The sequence below is a fragment of the Suncus etruscus genome, chromosome 5, assembly GCF_024139225.1.
Source record: "Suncus etruscus isolate mSunEtr1 chromosome 5, mSunEtr1.pri.cur, whole genome shotgun sequence".
Classification (NCBI taxonomy): Eukaryota; Metazoa; Chordata; class Mammalia; order Eulipotyphla; family Soricidae; genus Suncus; species Suncus etruscus.
This window is the reverse complement of record NC_064852.1, coordinates 33,959,844-33,980,470: the sequence shown is the minus strand read 5'-3', so window position 1 is coordinate 33,980,470 and position 20,627 is coordinate 33,959,844. Positions and strand designations below refer to the sequence as shown.

General features: G+C 35.2%; 1 protein-coding gene and 1 non-coding gene across 2 annotated transcripts in view; both read right to left on the bottom strand.

Annotated features, from left to right (window-relative positions):
* Positions 1-20,627, bottom strand: part of THSD7B (thrombospondin type 1 domain containing 7B) — a 957,836-nt gene that overhangs the window by 43,235 nt on the left and 893,974 nt on the right. Inside the window, exons 18-20 of the mRNA XM_049773766.1 lie at positions 9,220-9,361; positions 7,863-7,978; positions 3,558-3,675 (exon numbers count right to left, since the gene is read on the bottom strand). Coding sequence (XP_049629723.1) covers positions 3,558-3,675; positions 7,863-7,978; positions 9,220-9,361 — 376 coding nt within the window. The remainder of the gene's footprint in view (positions 1-3,557; positions 3,676-7,862; positions 7,979-9,219; positions 9,362-20,627) is intronic.
* On the bottom strand, positions 13,073-13,179 carry LOC126010604 (U6 spliceosomal RNA). Its single transcript, XR_007496625.1, has one exon. It is a non-coding gene; the product is annotated as a U6 spliceosomal RNA (small nuclear RNA).

The following is a 20,627-nucleotide window of genomic DNA, read 5'->3' as shown; positions in this document are numbered from 1 at the left end:
CTTGAGAGATAAGATACTGCACTAGTATAGTAGAAGTGTAAAACAGACATCAGCTCTAAAAATTTTTGTACATTTCATCTTAAATATTTAATGTAAGTTACACCTTCTTAGTAATTTATCATGTACTCCTTTTGTAAGACATTTTATATCCTGTATCTCTTGAGTTTTTGTGAAGTAGTATTGTTTCATCACAGTAAAAGCATATTATATTTGTTAATTATTTCTTTCTTATTTGCCATTTATATGTCCTCATATCACCATGCAATTTTTCATTAGAAAATTAGTTTCATAGGGCCTGGGAATTTTTCTTTGTTGTTGTTGTTGTTGTTGTTGTTGTTTGGGGGGCACACCCAGTAACACTCAGGGGTTACTCCTGGCTATACGTTCGGAAGTTGCTCCTGGTTTGGGGGACCATATGGGATGCCTGGGGATGTAACAGCAGTCCATCCTGACTAGCGCGGGGAAGGCAGATGCCTTACCTCTAGCGCCACCGCTCTGGCCCTGTGATTTTGCTATTTTTTTTTTTTTTTTTGGATTTTGCTTTCTAAGGATCTTTTCATTTCCAAAAATTGATCTTCTAAACAGGGAAAATGTTTTGTGGTCGAAAAACATCCATTGATGATTTGTGATACAGAAGTAAACTAAAATTTTGCCCTCAAGAATAGGAGTCAAACTATAATTATTGCTGCCTACTTCACAACATACATGAAATGCATTCTTTCTCTGATTTTGTATATTTTGGATGCCAATGATTTTACTTCATACACACACATACAAACTAAAACTCAGTCACAGGATTGTCATGTAATTTGTTATTTATTTTGCCACTTCTGACTGTAAAAGAAGACACAATGAATTCAGGCACAGTTTTTAAATATAATCAGAGGAATGAATGAATATATGCACACATAAATTTAGATAAATGCAGAATTGAAAAATAAGGATTATGGAAAAATTCCAAAAGGAATAACCACATCTGGAAATTCAGAATATTAAGATATCTTAAAGTCAAATAACAATTCTGTAGATCTTATCCTATAAGCCCTTAAAAATTCTTGGAAGTAATTTATAATAAGCAATTTATTTATGTATCAGTGGTACTATTTAGATGTACCTATATACTCCAGGATAAGCCAAACTTTTCCAGCACAAAATTTGTGCTGAAAATACCTGAACTCGGCTAATACTAGGTCATACAGGTTATTTGATTCGATGCCTGCAAAGTGAATCAAATGCAGGTAGTCTCCAATAGTCTGCCATCTGCTGGAGGGGGCGATACTTCAGCTCAGTCCACAAGTTGGGGCTGAGCTGATGAGGTAGGCGGCTGAATTGAACTGTACGCCACTACACTATTTAATCCATAATATTCTGCTTTGTATGAGACCAAAAGCAGTGATATGATATCATTATATCAGCGAACTCAGTCATAATGTCAATTTATATAAATATAAATTAAAAGATAAGCATTTTATTTTAATGTATGTAAATTTAGTCATACAATCACATAAAATAATAAAAATTATTTCTGATAGCTATATTATGAAGGTAGAAATTAATATATCATAAACACACAGTATTTTATAATGTTATATGCCTTTATCATGTCATTCATTCTAAAATATCACTTCATTATAAAATAAAAACAAAGTTTCTAAAATGTGCTTAAATTACATGTTATAGATGGTGAAAACTAATATTCAGAAATAGAATTTGCCTTAAGAGCTGCAATTTGAACCAATATTGAACTTACAAGTTATTACCCAGTTGGAATCATAGCAAGTTATTAATCAGAATATATGAAAACCTATATGCTAATTTACTTAAATCTTGGTCCCAAATTTACAGTTTGGTTTCCTTAGATTTTAAAGTGTTTCATTTACAGGAAACAGTATGTCTTTATCATTATATAATAATTCTAAATTTTCATCTCCTGTTTTTGTTACAGAAGTTTTTAATTTCCTTAGCCATAAAATGCATAGTCTGAGGGGCAGAGAGACAGTAGAGGGAGACATGTAGGCATGCAGACAACTAACTTGCATGTAGGCAGCCCCATTTCAATACCTAGGACCCCATATGATTTCTGAGCATGACAGTCAAGAGTGATCTGTGAATGCATCATTAGGAGTAACCCATGAGCACCACCAGGTTTGTCCCCCAAACCATAAAAAAGCTAGCATTATAGAGTCTAGATATTGTAGTTAACTTTAGTGTTTTCAGCATCTTACTTATGTTACAGATGAACCTATTTCATGCTGCAAAATGACTCAAGCAATCCAGATAAGGCAGAGAACAGCTACAAAACACTTATTTCTCAATAATTTAGACATTTTAGCACCATCTTATGCTATGTGTTAAGCATATAACACATTCTTTCTAGGTTCTTACTCCAAATTCAGAACCTTTACCTTGTGATGAATTGCAGTCCTTTTTCAGGATCAAAAGTCTATTCTAAATCATAGCTCTTTGTTTTCTTGTAAAGTGCAAAGCACTCTCTTTGTGGACATGTCTTTTGATCCCTATTTTTGTATAGTTACTCTAGTTTCATCTGTGATTCCATTTACCCCTTTTATATTTATCAAATATCTTCTGCTTTCTTTGTAGAATGCATTGTGCTTTACATATCCATGGAGATATTGGTTAACTGCAATCTATTTACCAAAGTTCATGCTCCCTTTTCTCTACTGTAGAAGGTTACCATTGTTACTGAGGATTGATCTGCCACCAGAAACTACATTTCTGCTCTACCATCTAAATTTTGCCAAATAAATGGAATAATGTGAAACTCCTTCCAATGAGTCTTATAAATATTCTACCAGGACAGATGGCTATTATTCTAAAAAGAAACTTGGCTAAAGTGGTTGAGCCTAATTCAACCTGTGTTACAGCCAGATTATTTGAAAATGAACCATTCTTGCCTTTATTTATTATTTATTTATTTGGGGGGTTAGGTCACACCTGGCAACACTCAGGGCTACGCCTGGCTCTGTGCTCAGAAATCAGTCAGGCAGGCTCAGGGGACCATAGGGGATGCCGAGAATCGAACCGGGGTCTGTTCAAGTTTGGCTGCTTGCAAGGCAAGCACCCTATCGCTGTGCTATAGCTCCGGCCCCACCACTCTTGCCTTTTTGTGATGAATGAAAGACATTATTTGCTCTTTGGCAATAAGCCACTAAAAATTGGGAATTTGTCTGACATAGGATCTTGCATTATTATGAAATAGATACTTCTTCCACAAGCCAGGGGCCTAACATTTAATATTGGTTGAATTTAGGACCTTTTGAAGACTGTCCCACAATATATATATATATATATATATATATATATATATATATATATATATATATATATATATATAGCCTTTCTGAAATCTTTTGATGATGTCAAGTCCATTTGCAACTTCTACCTAACTAACCATAAAGGACTGATATGGAGCAAGATTTTAACTTTTCCCTTGGGTTAGAATCTAACCATGTCACATATCCATTTGCCAAACTATGAAATACTGAAAGGTTATTAAAACCAATGGTTTAGTGAAACATATGTAAGAACCTGCATACCTTCAAGGCCACAAGTCTGTGAACACGCTGTCCAAGACGTCCATCCTGAGAGCTGACAATTGACCACACATTCTACCAGGCAGTGGACACTCATACTCTGGGGCTTCTCCAAATTATGCTGAAGATGGAAATGTAATGATAAAATCAAGTCAAAGCACCAACTTTTAATTAAAAGACTTCTTATTTCTATGGTAATATTTTCATATTTTTGTGGGAAATTAAGTCTTTTTATATAATTTGGTGATTGCATATAAATTATTATCTCTGGATCATGATAGAGATATGTTGAAACTGTGGTTGTGAAAATGTGAGGCAGTACTGCAAGAATAAGACAATAAATTTAATAGTGTTTTAAACATATATCTCAATAAACATGATACAAGCAAAAAACTGAAAATGGTTGTCTTCAAAAAATAAAAATTATAACCTTAATTTTAAAAGTTTACAATTCTAGAATATACCTGCTGCTTACAGATATAGGAGGCAGTTACATGGCACAGAGGTATGTGCCTTCAGTCAGCCAGCGTTGTACTGGGAGGATGCTTGCGTGCTAAATTCAGGTAGCTTGAGGGTTAGAATGATAGTACAATGGGTGTGCACTTGTACATGCATGCCACCAACCTGCATTTGGTCAGGAATTTCATATGGCACCCTGGCCACCACCAGGAGTAATTTTTTTGTTTGTTTGTTTTTTGGGCCACACCCGTTTGACGCTCAGGGGTTACTCCTGGCTATGCGCTCAGAAATCGCCCCTGGCATGGGGGGACCATATGGGACACCGGGGGATCGAACTGCGGTCCTTCCTTGGCTAGCACTTGCAAGGCAGACACCTTACCTCTAGCGCCACCTTCCCAGCCCCATGGAGTAATTTTTGAGATTATAACTAGAAATAACCCCTGAGCACACCTGAGGGTGTGGCCTCAAATACAATACATTTATAAATAATAAAATAATTTAAGTATTTTGCACATATGGATGGGTTGATAGTTACATAAATAATTCTCAAATTGACAGATGTGGAAAAATTAGTAAAACCAAAAATATATAGTCTATTCACATATCGTTAAGATAATTTGTTTAAAAGCACAAGCATTGGAAAAGTTGTTGATAGAGTTTATTTTCCTCTTGTATACTCTGAAAGTTCTAGGCAATATTTAAAAAAGTTATGATGGATAAGGTAGGAAAGGTCTTAGTAAAAAATAAATCATCTCAGACACAATATAAGAATAATGAAAAAATCTGCTACTGGAAGCCCTGTTATGTATTTTTCTAGGAAATCTTTGACACTCAATATATATTAACTGTTAGCAATGTCAATACTAAACTAAAATTAATCATTATACAAGATTAATTGCTATGTGGACAAAATAATATTTTCCACATAACATCTATAATAATTCATAATACTGCAATATTCACATTAAATTGATAATTTAAGACTTCTTTTAGCTAATATCTTTAAATATTTGTTGGACATGTTATTTAGAAATCAAGAAAAAATTTAAATTAGCAGATAGTTTATATATGTAACTGTATGAAAAGATTTATTACACCAATAAATTTAATATTTTCTATTTGTTGACATTATTGTAGCTTGAAGATATATATTTCCTGGAGCAGACTACTTGAGAGACAAATACAATAAAATAATAAATAATTGACAGGATAGACAGAACTATGCCTTGCATTAGTAAGTTTCAGAGTTAAAAATAAAAGTTATATTGAATTTCAGATCATCTGGTCTTGGGTTTTGTGTTAGTCTATGAGTATACTGATATCTTAGAACTGGTGCTGTGACAATACTAAGCAGGTAATAACTGATCATTTTGTTTTGATTTTAATTTCTTCTTGTGGAATCCACTTACATTAGGGGAAATGGTAGAATATTTTTTACCATTTAAAGAGAATCTTTAGAAACAAGTTGACAAACCACAATTCCTATTATTATATTCTATTATTAGGTTATTTAATGATTATTCTTATTGCTTGACAGTATACAACCAACTTTATTTCTATTAAATTCATTCAGTACTGTTTTTCACACATACTTTGTGATGGAAACATTGATATCTTAAAATGTATTTATCTCTGCAAACTAATGTACAGAGTTTGTCATAAAAAGTAGGGGGAAATAAATATCACAAAAATTCAGAACACACTAATCTGAAAATTGGAAGGAATCCATTTAAACACATTTGGGAGAAAATATATTATTCTATTCATGTAACAATCAGTTGCTACCAAATTGGTGTACCCTAACAGCAAATATCAGTTATAATGTATACATTAGGATCAATAATGATCATATATGCCAATACATAGAGATGTGTCTAAGCATTAAAGTAGCTTTAAAAGTTTATAGACAAAAATTATTAAAAGTAAAAATTACGTTTCAATATTTATTCATTTTCACAAATGCTTTTTTTTAGAATATAAGTTTTTTAATTTTTATAAATAACTTATCTGTTACAAAGATAGTTTACCCAGCTAAATCACAAAACCATCAACTCAAGATATCCAAATTACGTTTTATTAATAAAACAAGTAAAAACTGATTTATCAATCTTCACATAGAATTGCAGATGAAGCTGAAAAAACAAGGCCTATTTTTAAAACAAAATGCATGAAATGTAAGGGCATTGGGTCTAATGTTTAATTAACAAGGATTGTCATATTTCTTCTCATATACAAAATGCAAAGCCAAAGTCAAGGCTTTTATATTCATCTAGGTCACCTGTAATACTCGTTATTTAAAAAATATCCATTTGCAAACATTTACAACGGGTGACACTCTACATTCTCTTCCATCTTCACTTTTAGCACAAGTCAGCACTTCCTTAGCCCCATTCTAAGTACTGATAGTTTCATAATTCTTTGAAATGTATACTGTTATTTATTTTTCATGATTTCATTTAGTTATATACATTCCTGATCATCTGAGTATTTATTTTCCTTATAAAAATATATCATAAAAATAGAGATGTTTGAGGTTGCTTCAGTGTTCAAGTTTGCTCGTTTTGTTTTATTTTTTCCAGCTTTTCTTCAGTTGTCCTAAATATGACTAGCCTTGTTTTATAAACACAAACAATGTTGCCACCAAGACAGATTTGGAAACAGACTAGCCCAACAGTGAGGCATTTACACTTCTTTCCTCAAATTGGGCCGCAGGCACCACTGCAGTGCTGGCTCTGATACTGTCCTTCCCTCGACAACTGTGGAAGTGGAAGTCCTGTGGGCCCTGGGCAGATGAAGCCAGCTGGATCTGCTGCTCTGGCTGTGAGCTACAATCACCTTTGGCTTGAAACCTGCCTGCTGAAAGCACTGTGCTTTCTGTCACCCACTGCTGAAGTCAGTACATAGTGGGACCTACAGACACAGGACTGGTCATCTTTTCTGCAATCTTATGAAGCATCTGTACGTCTTCACAGAACACTGGCACTCATGAGGGCCAAGTACAGAATAAGTAGATGAAAAAGTTATTTGTGCACAGTTTCATTAATGCTTTTTTATTTTAAGGCATTACTTCTCTCAGGTAAGGCTTAAAAAGGCACATGATCGTGCTTAATCACTAAAAGGAAAAAGAAAATTAGTTAACAAAAAGACTATTACACTATACATATAGAAAATAATAAAGAGGAGAAATCACTTAGGCAGATTTGAGAGATCTGTACAGTAGGAAAAGCATTGGGATATTTCACTGCGTGTTTGTACAGATAATGCATGCTGCTTCCCTTTCCTTTACACTCCAGATGCTGGGTTTCACAAAATGGACACTTTCTGGGAAGACAAGACTAGGTCAAGAGTACCACAGGCGTGTGCAGTTCTTCCCCTATCCATTGGCACTATGAGGCAGCAAACACTTTTTAAATAGTTGAATCTTGTTCCTTTTACTCATGTTCGTAGTGTTTCACCAAAAGCTTAAAAAAAAAAAGCCAGTTTTATTCCTTCCTCCTATCAAAATTCAGTAGTGACACGAGGGGAAAAGGTATTGGGAACACCTAAACAGATGAGTGATTCACAATTGGCTATTGGTAACACTGTCCGTGGTCAAGCAGCGGGCAACTGAGTCTCTCAGCAGATCACCTTCCATATGACAAATTTTAACTGCACAAATGCTTTTAAATAATACAATTCCTGGTCATTTTGTGTTAAAAATAAAGACGTGCAATACGATTTTCACTACACAATGCTCATGAGTGAGAAAAAATATCTTAATATTTTAATCAAGTATTGTGATGTGCAAAGGTTAAAATTAGGGGTAAATACAAAGTTTTTTTTAATGCCATATAAACATAAGTAAATTACCTGCTCACATTGGTCCATGCTTACTGGCTTGCCATCACTGCGCACACAGCTGAGAAGACGAGTCCTAACCCCTTGCCCGCAGGTGGCATTTTCACTTAGCTGGCATGTGCTCCACTCTACAATCATAAGATTATCACCATCATGGGTTTTAAAATTATGATCAAATGAGAAAAATGAAATAGACACCTTATAACTGGAAGTTATATTAAAATATTATAATTAAACTTATTAAAATCTTATTTTTTTTGTACAACTAGTAATGAAAGACCATTGATTTTATATAGCAAGCACTATTTCAGAGGATTTTCCATGCTTCTTTGGTTACCTCAGATTACTACAAATAGCAAAACCCAGGTAAAGTACTATCAGTATTTTAAAAACATATATTCAAGTGAAAGGAATTTTAGTGCAGTTAATACATTAATAATTAATAATAAAAATTATAATAATATACCAAGTATCAGAGCTTGCTTAATATAAAGACAAAGATTAAACGTACTTGGTCCTTCCACTTGTAAAGACAATCAAAAAGACACCCATACATTTATTAGGCACTTTTTTATACTTAAGGGATTTGAGAAGTGCTCCTGACTACTGTGGAGATTTTATTTATTTATTTAGCAAAAACTATATTATTGCTTGGTTTCAGAATGCATATGTCCATTTGGTTATCGGCATTGAATTCAAAGCTGAGACTTAACATGGCCCCATATTTTGTGGATTTTTGTACACCTCCTGCTTCAGAGAATAGCAGGTAGCAGATCCACATAACAAAACATGTTCTTTTGTATAAAGAGTCACAATGATTTTATTGAATAAAACCTACTTAACAATGAAAGGTGGGATGGGAAGAAAAGAAATAAATGTTTGAGAAAGAGCATGATATGGCAAGAACAAAGAGACATAAAAACAAGCAAGATAGTCACACTCAAGGGAGCACATAAGCTGAAAAAAGCAAGCTTAAGTTTCTTGAAAAAAAAAAAAACCACAAAAGTTAATCTCTATGAAATAATTATCTTTTCCCATAATTGGAAAATTATCCCCTTCTTGTATTTTTTGTTTAAATTTGTCATAGTTTAATTCGAATTTATTTTGAAACTTTGCCAAATCTAAGTTTCTTTAATTCAAAGATCCCAGGTGACTGACTTGTGAAACCTCATGCCAAGAATAAAGGATTTCTTTCAGTTGTAAGGACACTGGCAATGTCAATTCCTGAGCCTTCCAATCAATAAACACACACACACACACACACACACACACACACACACACACACACATCTGTCTTCCAGTCTTTAATTCCAAGCATGATAACATATGCAAACAGAGAAAATAACATGTACATGAATTTGAAAGGTACCTGTTAGATTATATTGAAACCGGAAACAGTTTTCATTGAGCAGGCAAGGTTGTGCTTGTGAATCTTCTGCACATGTCCTTGAACTCAGCGAGGGCCTCAGTTGATGGCGGGTTCTTCTTTGCATTGTGTGTGGATCACATGACTAAAAAAAAAATCCATAGAGCAGATAGAATTAGGAAGGATCCAAAACTACTTGATAAATTATATATGATTGTCGCACATATATAACAGTTACAGGGGAGGGAAGAATGAAAGTTTTGCTCATAATATTCAGAAAATAAAAACATCCTGCTGTGATTTGTTGCAATTTTTTTTCACCTGACAGAATTTTTTATATTTTCTGGAACCTAATTTTTTATCTCCCGTGTACAATTATGCATTTGGAAACTAGCTACATTAATGAGTCTCATTTTTTATTTTGTTTGATGTGCAGAAAGCATTAATATATTTTGAATGTTTAAATGAATAAATAAAATGAATAAAATAAATACATGAAAAATAAATAAAAATGGCATATACTTATGCCAGAAGTATATACCAGTAGAACTTAGAATATTTTGTAAACAAGACTCTTTTTAATAAAGCTAGAATAATAATGTCTAGAGAAGAAAACATAATATCAATAGGTAAATATATAAAGATTTTTCTTTTACTTGGGAAGATATAAAGGAGATGAGCCACTATATATAGTTGCTCTTTCAGCAAAATAAACATGTAAGTGCTTCAAATACTATTTTAGCTATGAGTCCATGTATTCTGCACCTCAGTTCTATATGTTTTTTGCCCAATATTCTGGCTGTCACAATTTATCCAAATTGAAACTCTAAGTTGCCTTATCCTGCAAGTCCTAAATCTCATTCTTCCTTTATTTGGAACACTAATCAAAATTTTATCAACATCCATTCTTTAAGAAATGCACTATTATCTTTCTCCCAAAATAACCATCCATCTATAATTATTCCACAGGATTATTATTATAAAAATAGACATCTTTGTATATGATACATGTGTCCACATGACAGTTTTTCTTTGTTCCTCTATTGTGTTTTTTCTATACATTTAATTTCTTTGAATGCATAAATAATTATACCTTCTACTTACCATATTACTCCACACAAATATTTATATACATTTTATTCAATTGTTGTTCAAAAATACTATTATTTTCAAGTAGTACTCTTGAAATGCAATGAACTTACAATACTGCTATTGATAGTTCCATTTATACATTGTCCCAACACCACATACCATCAGAATGCCATCTTACCTCCACTATTCTGACCTCAAATATATCATGAGAATATAGTATTTTCTCTTGTTAGCTGCCAAAGATTTTATTTCATTATTTAACCTGTAATATCTTGCCTTTTTTGTTTGTTTGCTTTGTTTTGGGAATTGTTCTTCCTGGTTCTGTGCTTAGGCATCATTCCTGGTGGGGGTTGGGGTATCATAAGTGTGCTGAGGTTGAGCCCATATTTATCACCTGTAAGAAAATTGTCCTATCTGCTGTACTATCTCTCTAATTCCTCACATCCCCATACTTTTTGATTGAGACTTAAATCCATTGACAGAGAAATTATTTACATTAAAATTGTTATTTTTCTGTGATAAATCACATAAAAGTATAAATCACAGGGGAAATAGCATCTCTAAATTAAGATGTTTAAATAGCAATTCTATATTTAGTATATTTTATTTTAAAATTTAAGGTATTGAAGCAAAAATAAAACCTGTAAACCAAACATGTTTGTTCATCAAAATTACAATGTTAGAATGTACTAGAATACCCAGGAAATAACACAATTTTTTCTAATTTTTAATGCAAACAGTCATTCAAACACTGTCTGGGTGATTTTAAAGCTGACCAAAATGTGAATTATTATAAAATAATTTATACATCATTATATTAAATTAATTTTAGAATGTAAAGTAAAGCTATTGAAATCAGACAATGTTCTTATTTGTAAATATAAAGAATGTTAAATGTTTATCAGTAGTTTTTTACTAGTTCTTCAATTAATTTATTATTCTCATGAGAAAAAAATAATAATCTAAATGCTTTGCCAATAAATGAAAATGAAGGTCTGGCAGATAATCTTAAATACTTTTCTACCGTAGAAAAAATTTAATGTCTAAATCAAGTTAACATGAACCAGTACTAAATACATACTTATCAGAGTTATTAGAAATATCAAAGAGAAGACAACACAAATACATTAAAAACCTACACATAAATCAAATTACCGTAGAATCATAATTACTCAGATAAATCTTTCTGTTAAAAACATATGCACATAGGGGTTTAATATAATGAAGTTTAACAATTTCTCCCATTAAAATGTTCTCTTTTGACAGGCTGAGGTGCATAAAAAAACATTGGAGTCATTCCCATCATTATAATTGTGTAGTATCTGATAATAACTTCCACAAATATATTAAAACAATAATGTAACTTATTGTACTACTTACTTTTTTTAGAAATTGGTAAGGATCAAAGTGTGGGTATCTGATCTACTAATAAAAGCCAACCTGATATTCAGCTTGTTTTAAAATTTTCATCTCAAATTCTTGCTCTGATACTTTTGAAAAGTTATAAATGTATTGTATTCTACTTATTTCTTACTATGTATTTAATAAGGCATTTGCCTTGAATGCAGAAGGACGGTGGTTCAAATTCTGGCATCCCATATGGTCCCCTGAGTCTGCCAAGGAGCAACTTCTGAGCATGGAGCAGGAGTCACCCCTGAGTGTCGCTGGGTGTGACCCAAAATCCAAAAAAAAATTTTTGTTTTTCATTAAAAACTAGAGCGATAGGGAAGGGGCTAAGGAAAACATGTAGGTGATATCTTTATAGGATCAACAATTTCTAAATACTATCCTAAAGCCCTTCTCCCTAGAGTATTTATATGAAGACTTAAATGAACAAATGAGAATTATGTGTGGCTAATCAACACAATGTCCACTTCGGACCATTTTTATTAGAATGATCAAGGTCATGGATTTTATTTGTTGGGAAAGAGAGGACCAATAAGAGTCAGTTAGCATGGTCTACCTTTGCCCTTTAAAAGACTCAATTTTTTTACTTATTATTTTTGAAAATCAGCACTTACCTTGAAGTTCAATCTTCCTTATGGCATTGTGCCATCCTATTTTTCTTTTTCGCTAGTGAAAAGCTTTTATCTGGGGCCTGATCTGAATATTTGTCTTAACACATCAAAATTAAATTAGAGATTCTCTTTGAGCTTTCACTAACTTCCTTAACTCCACATAAATTGAATGACCTCATCTAACAAACAAAATTCCAGTGTATATGTACATGAACTGATGGTCATGTGTGCTCAGAATCCATGTATTGATTTTTTTTGACAGGAAACTTGTTTATTTGTCTGGCATACATTATCTGATACTAACTGCTTGTATCCTAGTATAGTTTGGTTCTTTCTGAGTCATAGAACTAGATTTTGGTGCGGGGAGCAGAGTGATAGCACAGTGGGTAGGGTGCTTGCCTTGCACGCTGAAGACCCAGGTTCCATCTCTGGCATTCAATATCTTCCCCTAAACCTGCCAAGAGTGATTTCTGAATGCAGAGCCAGGAGTAACACCTGAGCACCACCTGATTTGGCCCCTCAAAACAAAAACAAACAAACAAACAAACTAGCTTTCTTTGGGTAAGAAGACAGGTATACCCTGATATCTGATCTTATTTTCTGAATAACTGGGTCTCCAGAGATCTACATAAGTAACTAAAAAACAGAAAATACAGTGTTTTATCTAAGTCTTACACTTTTACTAAAAAAATCCCAAAACTATGTATTTGTCCAAGTTCTAGATTTTATTTTAAAATGAAATTTTTTTAAATATGGAACGCTTCAGAAATTTGCCTGTCATCATTGCGCAGGGGCCATGCTAATCTTCTCTGTATCGTTCCAATTTTAGTATATGTGCTGCCGAATCGAGCACTTAAAATGAATTTTAATATAACTCATTTTAATAGAAAATAGCAATTTAGGCAAAAGCCGGCTCCCTGTGTGTGACACCAGGCGGGGAAAATCCGCGAAAGTACACCGGCCCAGTGGGGCCCAACTGTGAAAAACTGTGAGTGTGACCTGTCTATGTCTGTCTACTGTCCTCTTGCATGAAACTCTTGCAGTGGGGCAAAAAGAGGCTCCAGAAAACTCGCTCGCCCAGAGGCCATTTTCAGGGAGGGACTACAGAGCAAGAAAACCGGCAAGGCTTTGCAAAAGCCGGCTCCCTGTGTGTGACACCAGGCGGGGAAAATCCGCGAAAGTACACTGGCCCAGTGGGGCCCAACTGTGAAAAACTGTGAGTGTGACCTGTCTATGTCTGTCTACTGTCCTCTTGCGTGAAACTCTTGCGAGTGGGGCAAAAAGAGGCTCCAGCGGAGCACTTTGGCTCCGCTTCGCTACGCGGCCGTGCACTCTTTCTAAGGAAAGAACACCATTGCAATAAGAAGGAAAAATCACACTAAGAACGGCGCTATATCACCGAAGCAAACATTTCTCTCCGGACTGTCTTCTCTGTTGCATGCTCGGGCCTAAGATTTGACCCAGTGTGAGGCTTCATCCACGGAGGACTCCCCTCCCTTAGAGGCAAGTCAGCCCATCCAGAAAGGGAGGAGCCAGAGGAGTGTGCTGCCTGCATCATATAGACAATGAATACCACCACAACACGTAGAAAAACCCACAACACAAGTGTGACAATGGGGAAACAACGCAGGCCAGCATCAGACATAAAGAATGAAGATGACAATTCTGAGGACCAGATAATGACCAACCAACTAATCAAACTCTCAGATAAGGACTTTAGACTAGCAATATGGAAGATGCTCAACGGACTCCAAGAAACCATGGATCGAGTTGAACAGAACACTAATAAGAACCAAGAAAATATGAAGACAGAAATCACAAAACTCCAAACTGAAATAACATGTCAACTAACAGGACTTAAAAAGTCAGTAAACGAAGTGAATGACAAAATAGATAAGCTCTGGGACAGGGTATCAGAAGCTGAGAGTAGACTTGCTGCTGTGGAAGATGAGATACATAACAATTCCATACAGCAGAAGAGATTGGACAAAAAACTTAAAGCAAATGAGCAGACAATGGAAAAATTAGTCAAAGAATGGGAACAGATGAAAATAGAAGTCTATGATAAGCTCAACAGAAACAACTTAAGAATCATTGGAGTCCCAGAGACCCAGGAAGAAAATTTCCAGGAAGAATCAATGGTCAAGAACATCATTAAAGAGAAACTTCCAGAGCTAAAGAATATATGTGATCAAATCCTACATGCCCGAAGAGTACCAACCAAAAGAGACCCCAGAAAAACCACCCCAAGACACATCCTATTCACAATGACAAATCCCACAGATAGAGACAGAATTCTGAAAACAGCAAGATCAAAAGGGGGAATCACGTTCAAGCAAGTTTCCCTGAGATTTACAGCAGACCTGTCACCAGAAACACTCAATGCCAGAAAGCAGTGGTGGGATATTGTGACAAGACTTAATGAAATGAATGCTTCACCCAGAATACTATACCCAGCAAAACTCACTTTCCGGTTTGACGGAAGAATACATGGCTTCACAGACAAAAAACAGCTCAGAAACTTCACAGACACAAAACCAGTCTTAAGAGAAAAAACTGAAAGACCTAATCTAAGACAAGACTACCCAAAAGACACACCATATTTTGAAATAAAGATGGCGTTAAATCCCAGGACAATTCTTTTAACGTCAATGGACTAAATGCACCAGTTAAGAGACACAGAGTGGCTAAATGGATCAAAAAACTCAACACAACCTTCTGCTGCCTACAAGAAACGCACCTGAATAGTCAGAACAAACATAGACTCAAAATAAAAGGCTGGAGAAAAATTATCCAAGCAAACAACACCCATAAAAAAGCTGGAGTGGCCATACTAATATCAGATAATGCAAACTTTATACTCAGGAAGGTTGTAAGGGTCAAAGATGGACATTTTATATTAATCAAGGGGTACGTAGAGCAGGAAGAATTCACTCTCCTAAACATATATGCACCGAATGAGGGGCCAGCAAAATATTTAATACAACTGTTGACAAATCTGAAAAATAATATCAACAACAACACAATAATTGTGGGTATCTTAACACGGCTTTGTCAACACTGGATAGGTCAACCAGACTGAAACCCAAGAAGAATATACTAGACCTGAGGAGAGAAATGGAAGAAAGAGGCCTAGTGGATATATATAGGACACTCCATCCCCAGAAACCTGGATACACATTCTTCTCCAATGTACATGGGACATTCTCCAGGATAGACTACATGCTGGCACATAAAACATACCTCCATAAGATCAAGAGGATAGAAATTTTGCAGACTACCTTTGCTGATCACAAGGCTATGAAATTATTTGTGAACTCCAAAGGGACTCAGAAGAAACACTTTAACACCTGGAAGTTAAACAGCCTCATGCTCAATAACCAGTGGGTCCGAGATGAAATTAAGGAGGAAATAAAAAAGTTCCTGGCAACAAATCACAATAAAGACACAAACTATCAGAACTTATGGGACACAGCAAAAGCAGTACTGAGAGGAAAATTTATAGCTTTGCAAGCACACATCAGGAAGGAAGAAGGAGCTTACCTGAGTAGCTTAATGACACAGCTAATAGAACTAGAAAATGCTCAACAAAAGGACCAAAGAATAGGAAGACAGAAGGAAATAACAAAGCTGAGAGCAGAAATCAACAAAGTGGAAACTCAAAAAACAATCCGAAAGATCAACGAAAGCAGAAGTTGGTTCTTTGAAAAAATAAACAAGATTGATAGACCACTGGCAAACCTAACAAAGAAAGAAAGAGAGAGAAACTTGATAACTCCTATCAGAAATGAAAAAGGAGAGATCACTACTGATATGACAGAGATTCAAAGGGTAATCAGAAACTACTTTGAAAAACTCTACGCCACTAAAAATGAGATCCTGGAAGAAATGGATAAATTCTTGGATTCTTATAATCTTCCACGGTTGAAGGAAGAGGATGTAGCATATCTAAACACCCCCATCACTATTGATGAAATTAAAACAGTAATCAAATGTCTGCCGAAAAACAAAAGCCCAGGTCCAGATGGATTCACTAATGAATTCTATCAAACTTTCCAAGAGGAACTACTGCCTATCTTGGCAAGACTCTTACATGAAATTGAACAAACAGAAACACTTCCAAATAGCTTTTATGAAGCCAACATCACCTTGATACCTAAACCAGACAGAGATGCTACCAAAAAAGAAAATTACAGACCAATATCGCTGATGAGTGCAGATGCAAAGATCCTCAACAAGATCCTGGCAAATAGGATTCAATGCCTCGTTAAAAAGATCATCCACTACGATCAAGTAGGTTTCATCCCAAGAATGCAAGGCTGGTTTAACATCCATAAATCTATCAACATAATACACAACATCAATAACAAGAAAAATAAAAACCACATGATCATATCAATAGATGCAGAGAAAACATTTGATAAGGTCCAACACCCATTCTTGATCAAAACTCTCAGCAAGATGGGAATGGAGGGAACCTTTCTCAATATAGTGAAGGCCATCTACCACAAGCCAGTGGCAAATGTTATCCTCAATGGAGAAAAACTGAAAGCCTTCCCTCTAAATTCTGGCAAAAGACAAGGCTGTCCTCTCTCACCACTTCTATTCAACATAGCACTGGAAGTACTTGCTATAGCGATTAGGCAAGAAAAGTATATCAAGGGAATCCAGATAGGAAAGGAAGAAGTCAAGCTCTCACTGTTTGCAGATGACATGATACTCTACTTAGAAAACCCTAAAGACTCTATCAAAAAGCTTCTAGAAACAATAGACTCATATAGCAAGGTGGCAGGCTACAAAATTAACACACAAAAATCAATGGCCTTTCTATACACCAATAGTAATAAGGATGAAATGGACATTAAGAAAACAACCCCATTCACAATAGTGCCACACAAACTCAAATATCTTGGAATCAACTTGACTAAATATGTGAAGGACCTATACAAAGAAAACTATAAAACTCTGCTGCAAGAAATAAGAGAGGACACACGGAAATGGAAATGCATACCGTGCTCATGGATTGGCAGGATTAACATCATCAAAATGGCAATAGTCCCCAAGGCATTATACAGATTTAATGCCATCCCTCTAAAGATACCCATGACATTCTTCAAAGAAGTGGATCAGACACTTTTGAAATTCATTTGGAACAATAAACACCCTCAAAAAGCTAAAGCAATCATTGGGAAAAAGAATATGTGAGGAATTACTTTCCCCAACTTTAAACTGTACTACAAAGCAACAGTTATCAAAACAGCATAGTATTGGAATAAGGATAGGTCCTCAGATCAGTGGAATAGGCTTGAATACTCAGAAAATGTTCCCCAGACATACAACCACCTAATTTTTGATAAAGGAGCAGGAAATCCTAAATGGAGCAGGGAAAGCCTCTTCAACAAGTGTTGTTGGCACAATTGGATAGCCACTTGCAAAAAATTGAACTTAGACCCCCAGCTAACATCATGTACGAAGGTAAAATCCAAATGGATTAAAGACCTCGATATCAGCCCCCAAACCATAAGATATATAGAACAGCACATAGGCAAAACACTCCAGGACATTACAGGCATCTTCAAGGAGGAAACTGCACTCTCCAAGCAAATGAAAGCAGAGATTAACAGATGGGAATATATTAAGCTGAGAAGCTTCTGCACCTCAAAGGAAACTGCACTCTCCAAGCAAGTGAAAGCAGAGATTAACAGATGGGAATATATTAAGCTGAGAAGCTTCTGCACCTCAAAGGAAATAGTGCCCAGGATACAAGAGCCACCCACTGAGTGGGACAAACTATTCACCCAATACCCATCAGATAAGGGGCTAATCTCCAAAATATACAAGGCACTGACAGAACTTTACAAGAAAAAAACATCTAACCCCATCAAAAAATGGGGAGAAGAAATGAACAGACACTTTGACAAAGAAAAAATACACATGGCCAAAAGACACATGAAAAAATGTTCCACATCACTAATCATCAGGGAGATGCAAATCAAAACAACGATGAGATACCACCTCACACCCCAGAGAATGGCACACATCACAAAGAATGAGAATAAACAGGGTTGGCGGGGACGTGGAGAGAAAGGAACTCTTATCCACTGCTGGTGGGAATGCCATCTATTTCAACCTTTATGGAAAGCAATATGGAGATTCCTCCAAAAACTGGAAATCAAGCTCCCATACGATCCAGCTATACCACTCCTAGGAATATACCCTAGGAACACAAAAATACAATACAAAAACCCCTTCCTTACACCTATATTCATTTTAGCACTATTTACCATAGCAAGACTCTGGAAACAACCAAGATGCCCTTCAACAGAGGAATGGCTAAAGAAACTGTGGTACATATACACAATGGAATATTATGCAGCTGTCAGGAGAGATGAAGTCATGAAATTTTCCTATACATGGATGTACACGGAATCTATTATGCTGAGTGAAATAAGTCAGAGCGAGAGAGAGAAAAACGCAGAATGGTCTCACTCATCTATGGGTTTTAAGAAAATTGAAAGACACCCTTGTAATAAAAATTTTCAGACACAAAAGAGAAAAGAGCTGGAAGTTCCAGCTCACCTCAGGAAGCTCACCACAAAGAGTGATGAGTTTAGTTAGGGAAATAACTATTAGGACATTTTGAACTGTCCTAATAACGAGAATGTATGAGGAAAATGGAGAGCCTGTCTAGAGTACAGGCGGGGGATGGGTGAGGAGAAGGGAGACTTGGGACATTGGTGATGGGAATGTTGCACTGGTGATGGGTGGTGTTCTTTACATGACTGAAACCCAAACACAATCATGTATGTAATTAAGGTGTTTAAATAAATTAAAAAAATAAATAAATACTCTTTGGGTGGTTGCTTTAAAAAGAAGAGAAAATAGCAATTTAGAAAGAATATAATAATATGCACTGAAATTTTATTTCTCATGAATAGTGGAATATATACAGCCCTGCTACTTGTAAATTTTAGTCCCTCTGCAAATTCTTATTTGCATATGAGCATGATATCAAGGAATGGTTTTTGTAGATTCCATGAGTATTAAACTGAAACACCTTTATTCTGAATTAGGCACTGCTGAGATGGTCTCTATATTTCATTTTGATAATATACCCTAGTGTCACTTTTTCTGATGTTTGTATGTTTAACAAAAAAAAATACAGACATTTTTCAGAGGGTGGGATTTGGGCCACACCCAGTGATGCTCAGGGTTACTCCTCGCTATGCGCTCAGAAATCACTCTTGGCTTGGAGGACCATATGGGATGTCGGAGAATCAAACCATGGTCCGTCCTAGTCTAGCGCGGGCAAGGCACACGCCTTAGCACTTGTGGCACTACTCCAGCCCCTAAAGATGGCATTTTTTTAAAAACGCAAAATATATTTATTACCTTTCCAAACTGCCATTTTATTTTATGGTTTTTGGGTCACACCCAGTGACACTAACGTAGTGGTTACTCCTGGCTATGCATTCAGAAATCGCTTTTGGCTTGGGGGACCATTTGGGATGCCGGGGGAATCAAACCGTTGTCTAGTAGGCTAGTGCGTTCAAGGCTGAAGCCTTAATGCTTGGGCCACTGCTCTGGCCCCAAGGTAAAATAGGCATTTTATAAATGTAAATTTTATTTAGAAAAAACCGTGGTTATTTACAAATTACAATTCCAATGGTTTGAAGGACATTTTAAATTAAATATGCCATGAGTCTTAAAGTATGCAAGAGATTAAAAACCTCAAGGTAGTGAGAAAATTATGGAGTGAAGATTATTATTAATGTCTCTCAATTAAAAACAAATCTTAGAGAACCTGATGAGTTGGCAACAAATATATGTGTGTTTTTCACATATTTGGGGCACAAAATTGGAGTAAAGCCACATGTATTGTCAGTAGAATTAAGTGACATGCTATCTCCACAAATATTAAATTATGAACAATAAGTGGTGAACAATCACTGAAGCTACCATGTCACTATGAAGTCAGCTTATATCAAGAAAAGAAAATAACAATAAAATATCTAAAATAGCCAAGGATATAAAAATATATAAAGGTCTGATAATATTAAAAGGAGAAAATTTTACATGCTTCCAAAGCAAACAGATATAAGAGGTCCAGTGACTGTTTGGGTAACAATGCCATCTGAGTTTTATGAACTATTAACATTAACCAGGCAAAGTTTTCTTAGGATAATATTCTGCATTGAAGAGAAACCAATGAGAAGTTTTATTGAAACTGCAAAAAAGAAAAAGAAGCAGTGAAGGAACAGGAAGAACTAGTGAAAAAAATGTAGAAGGATAAGTAAGTAA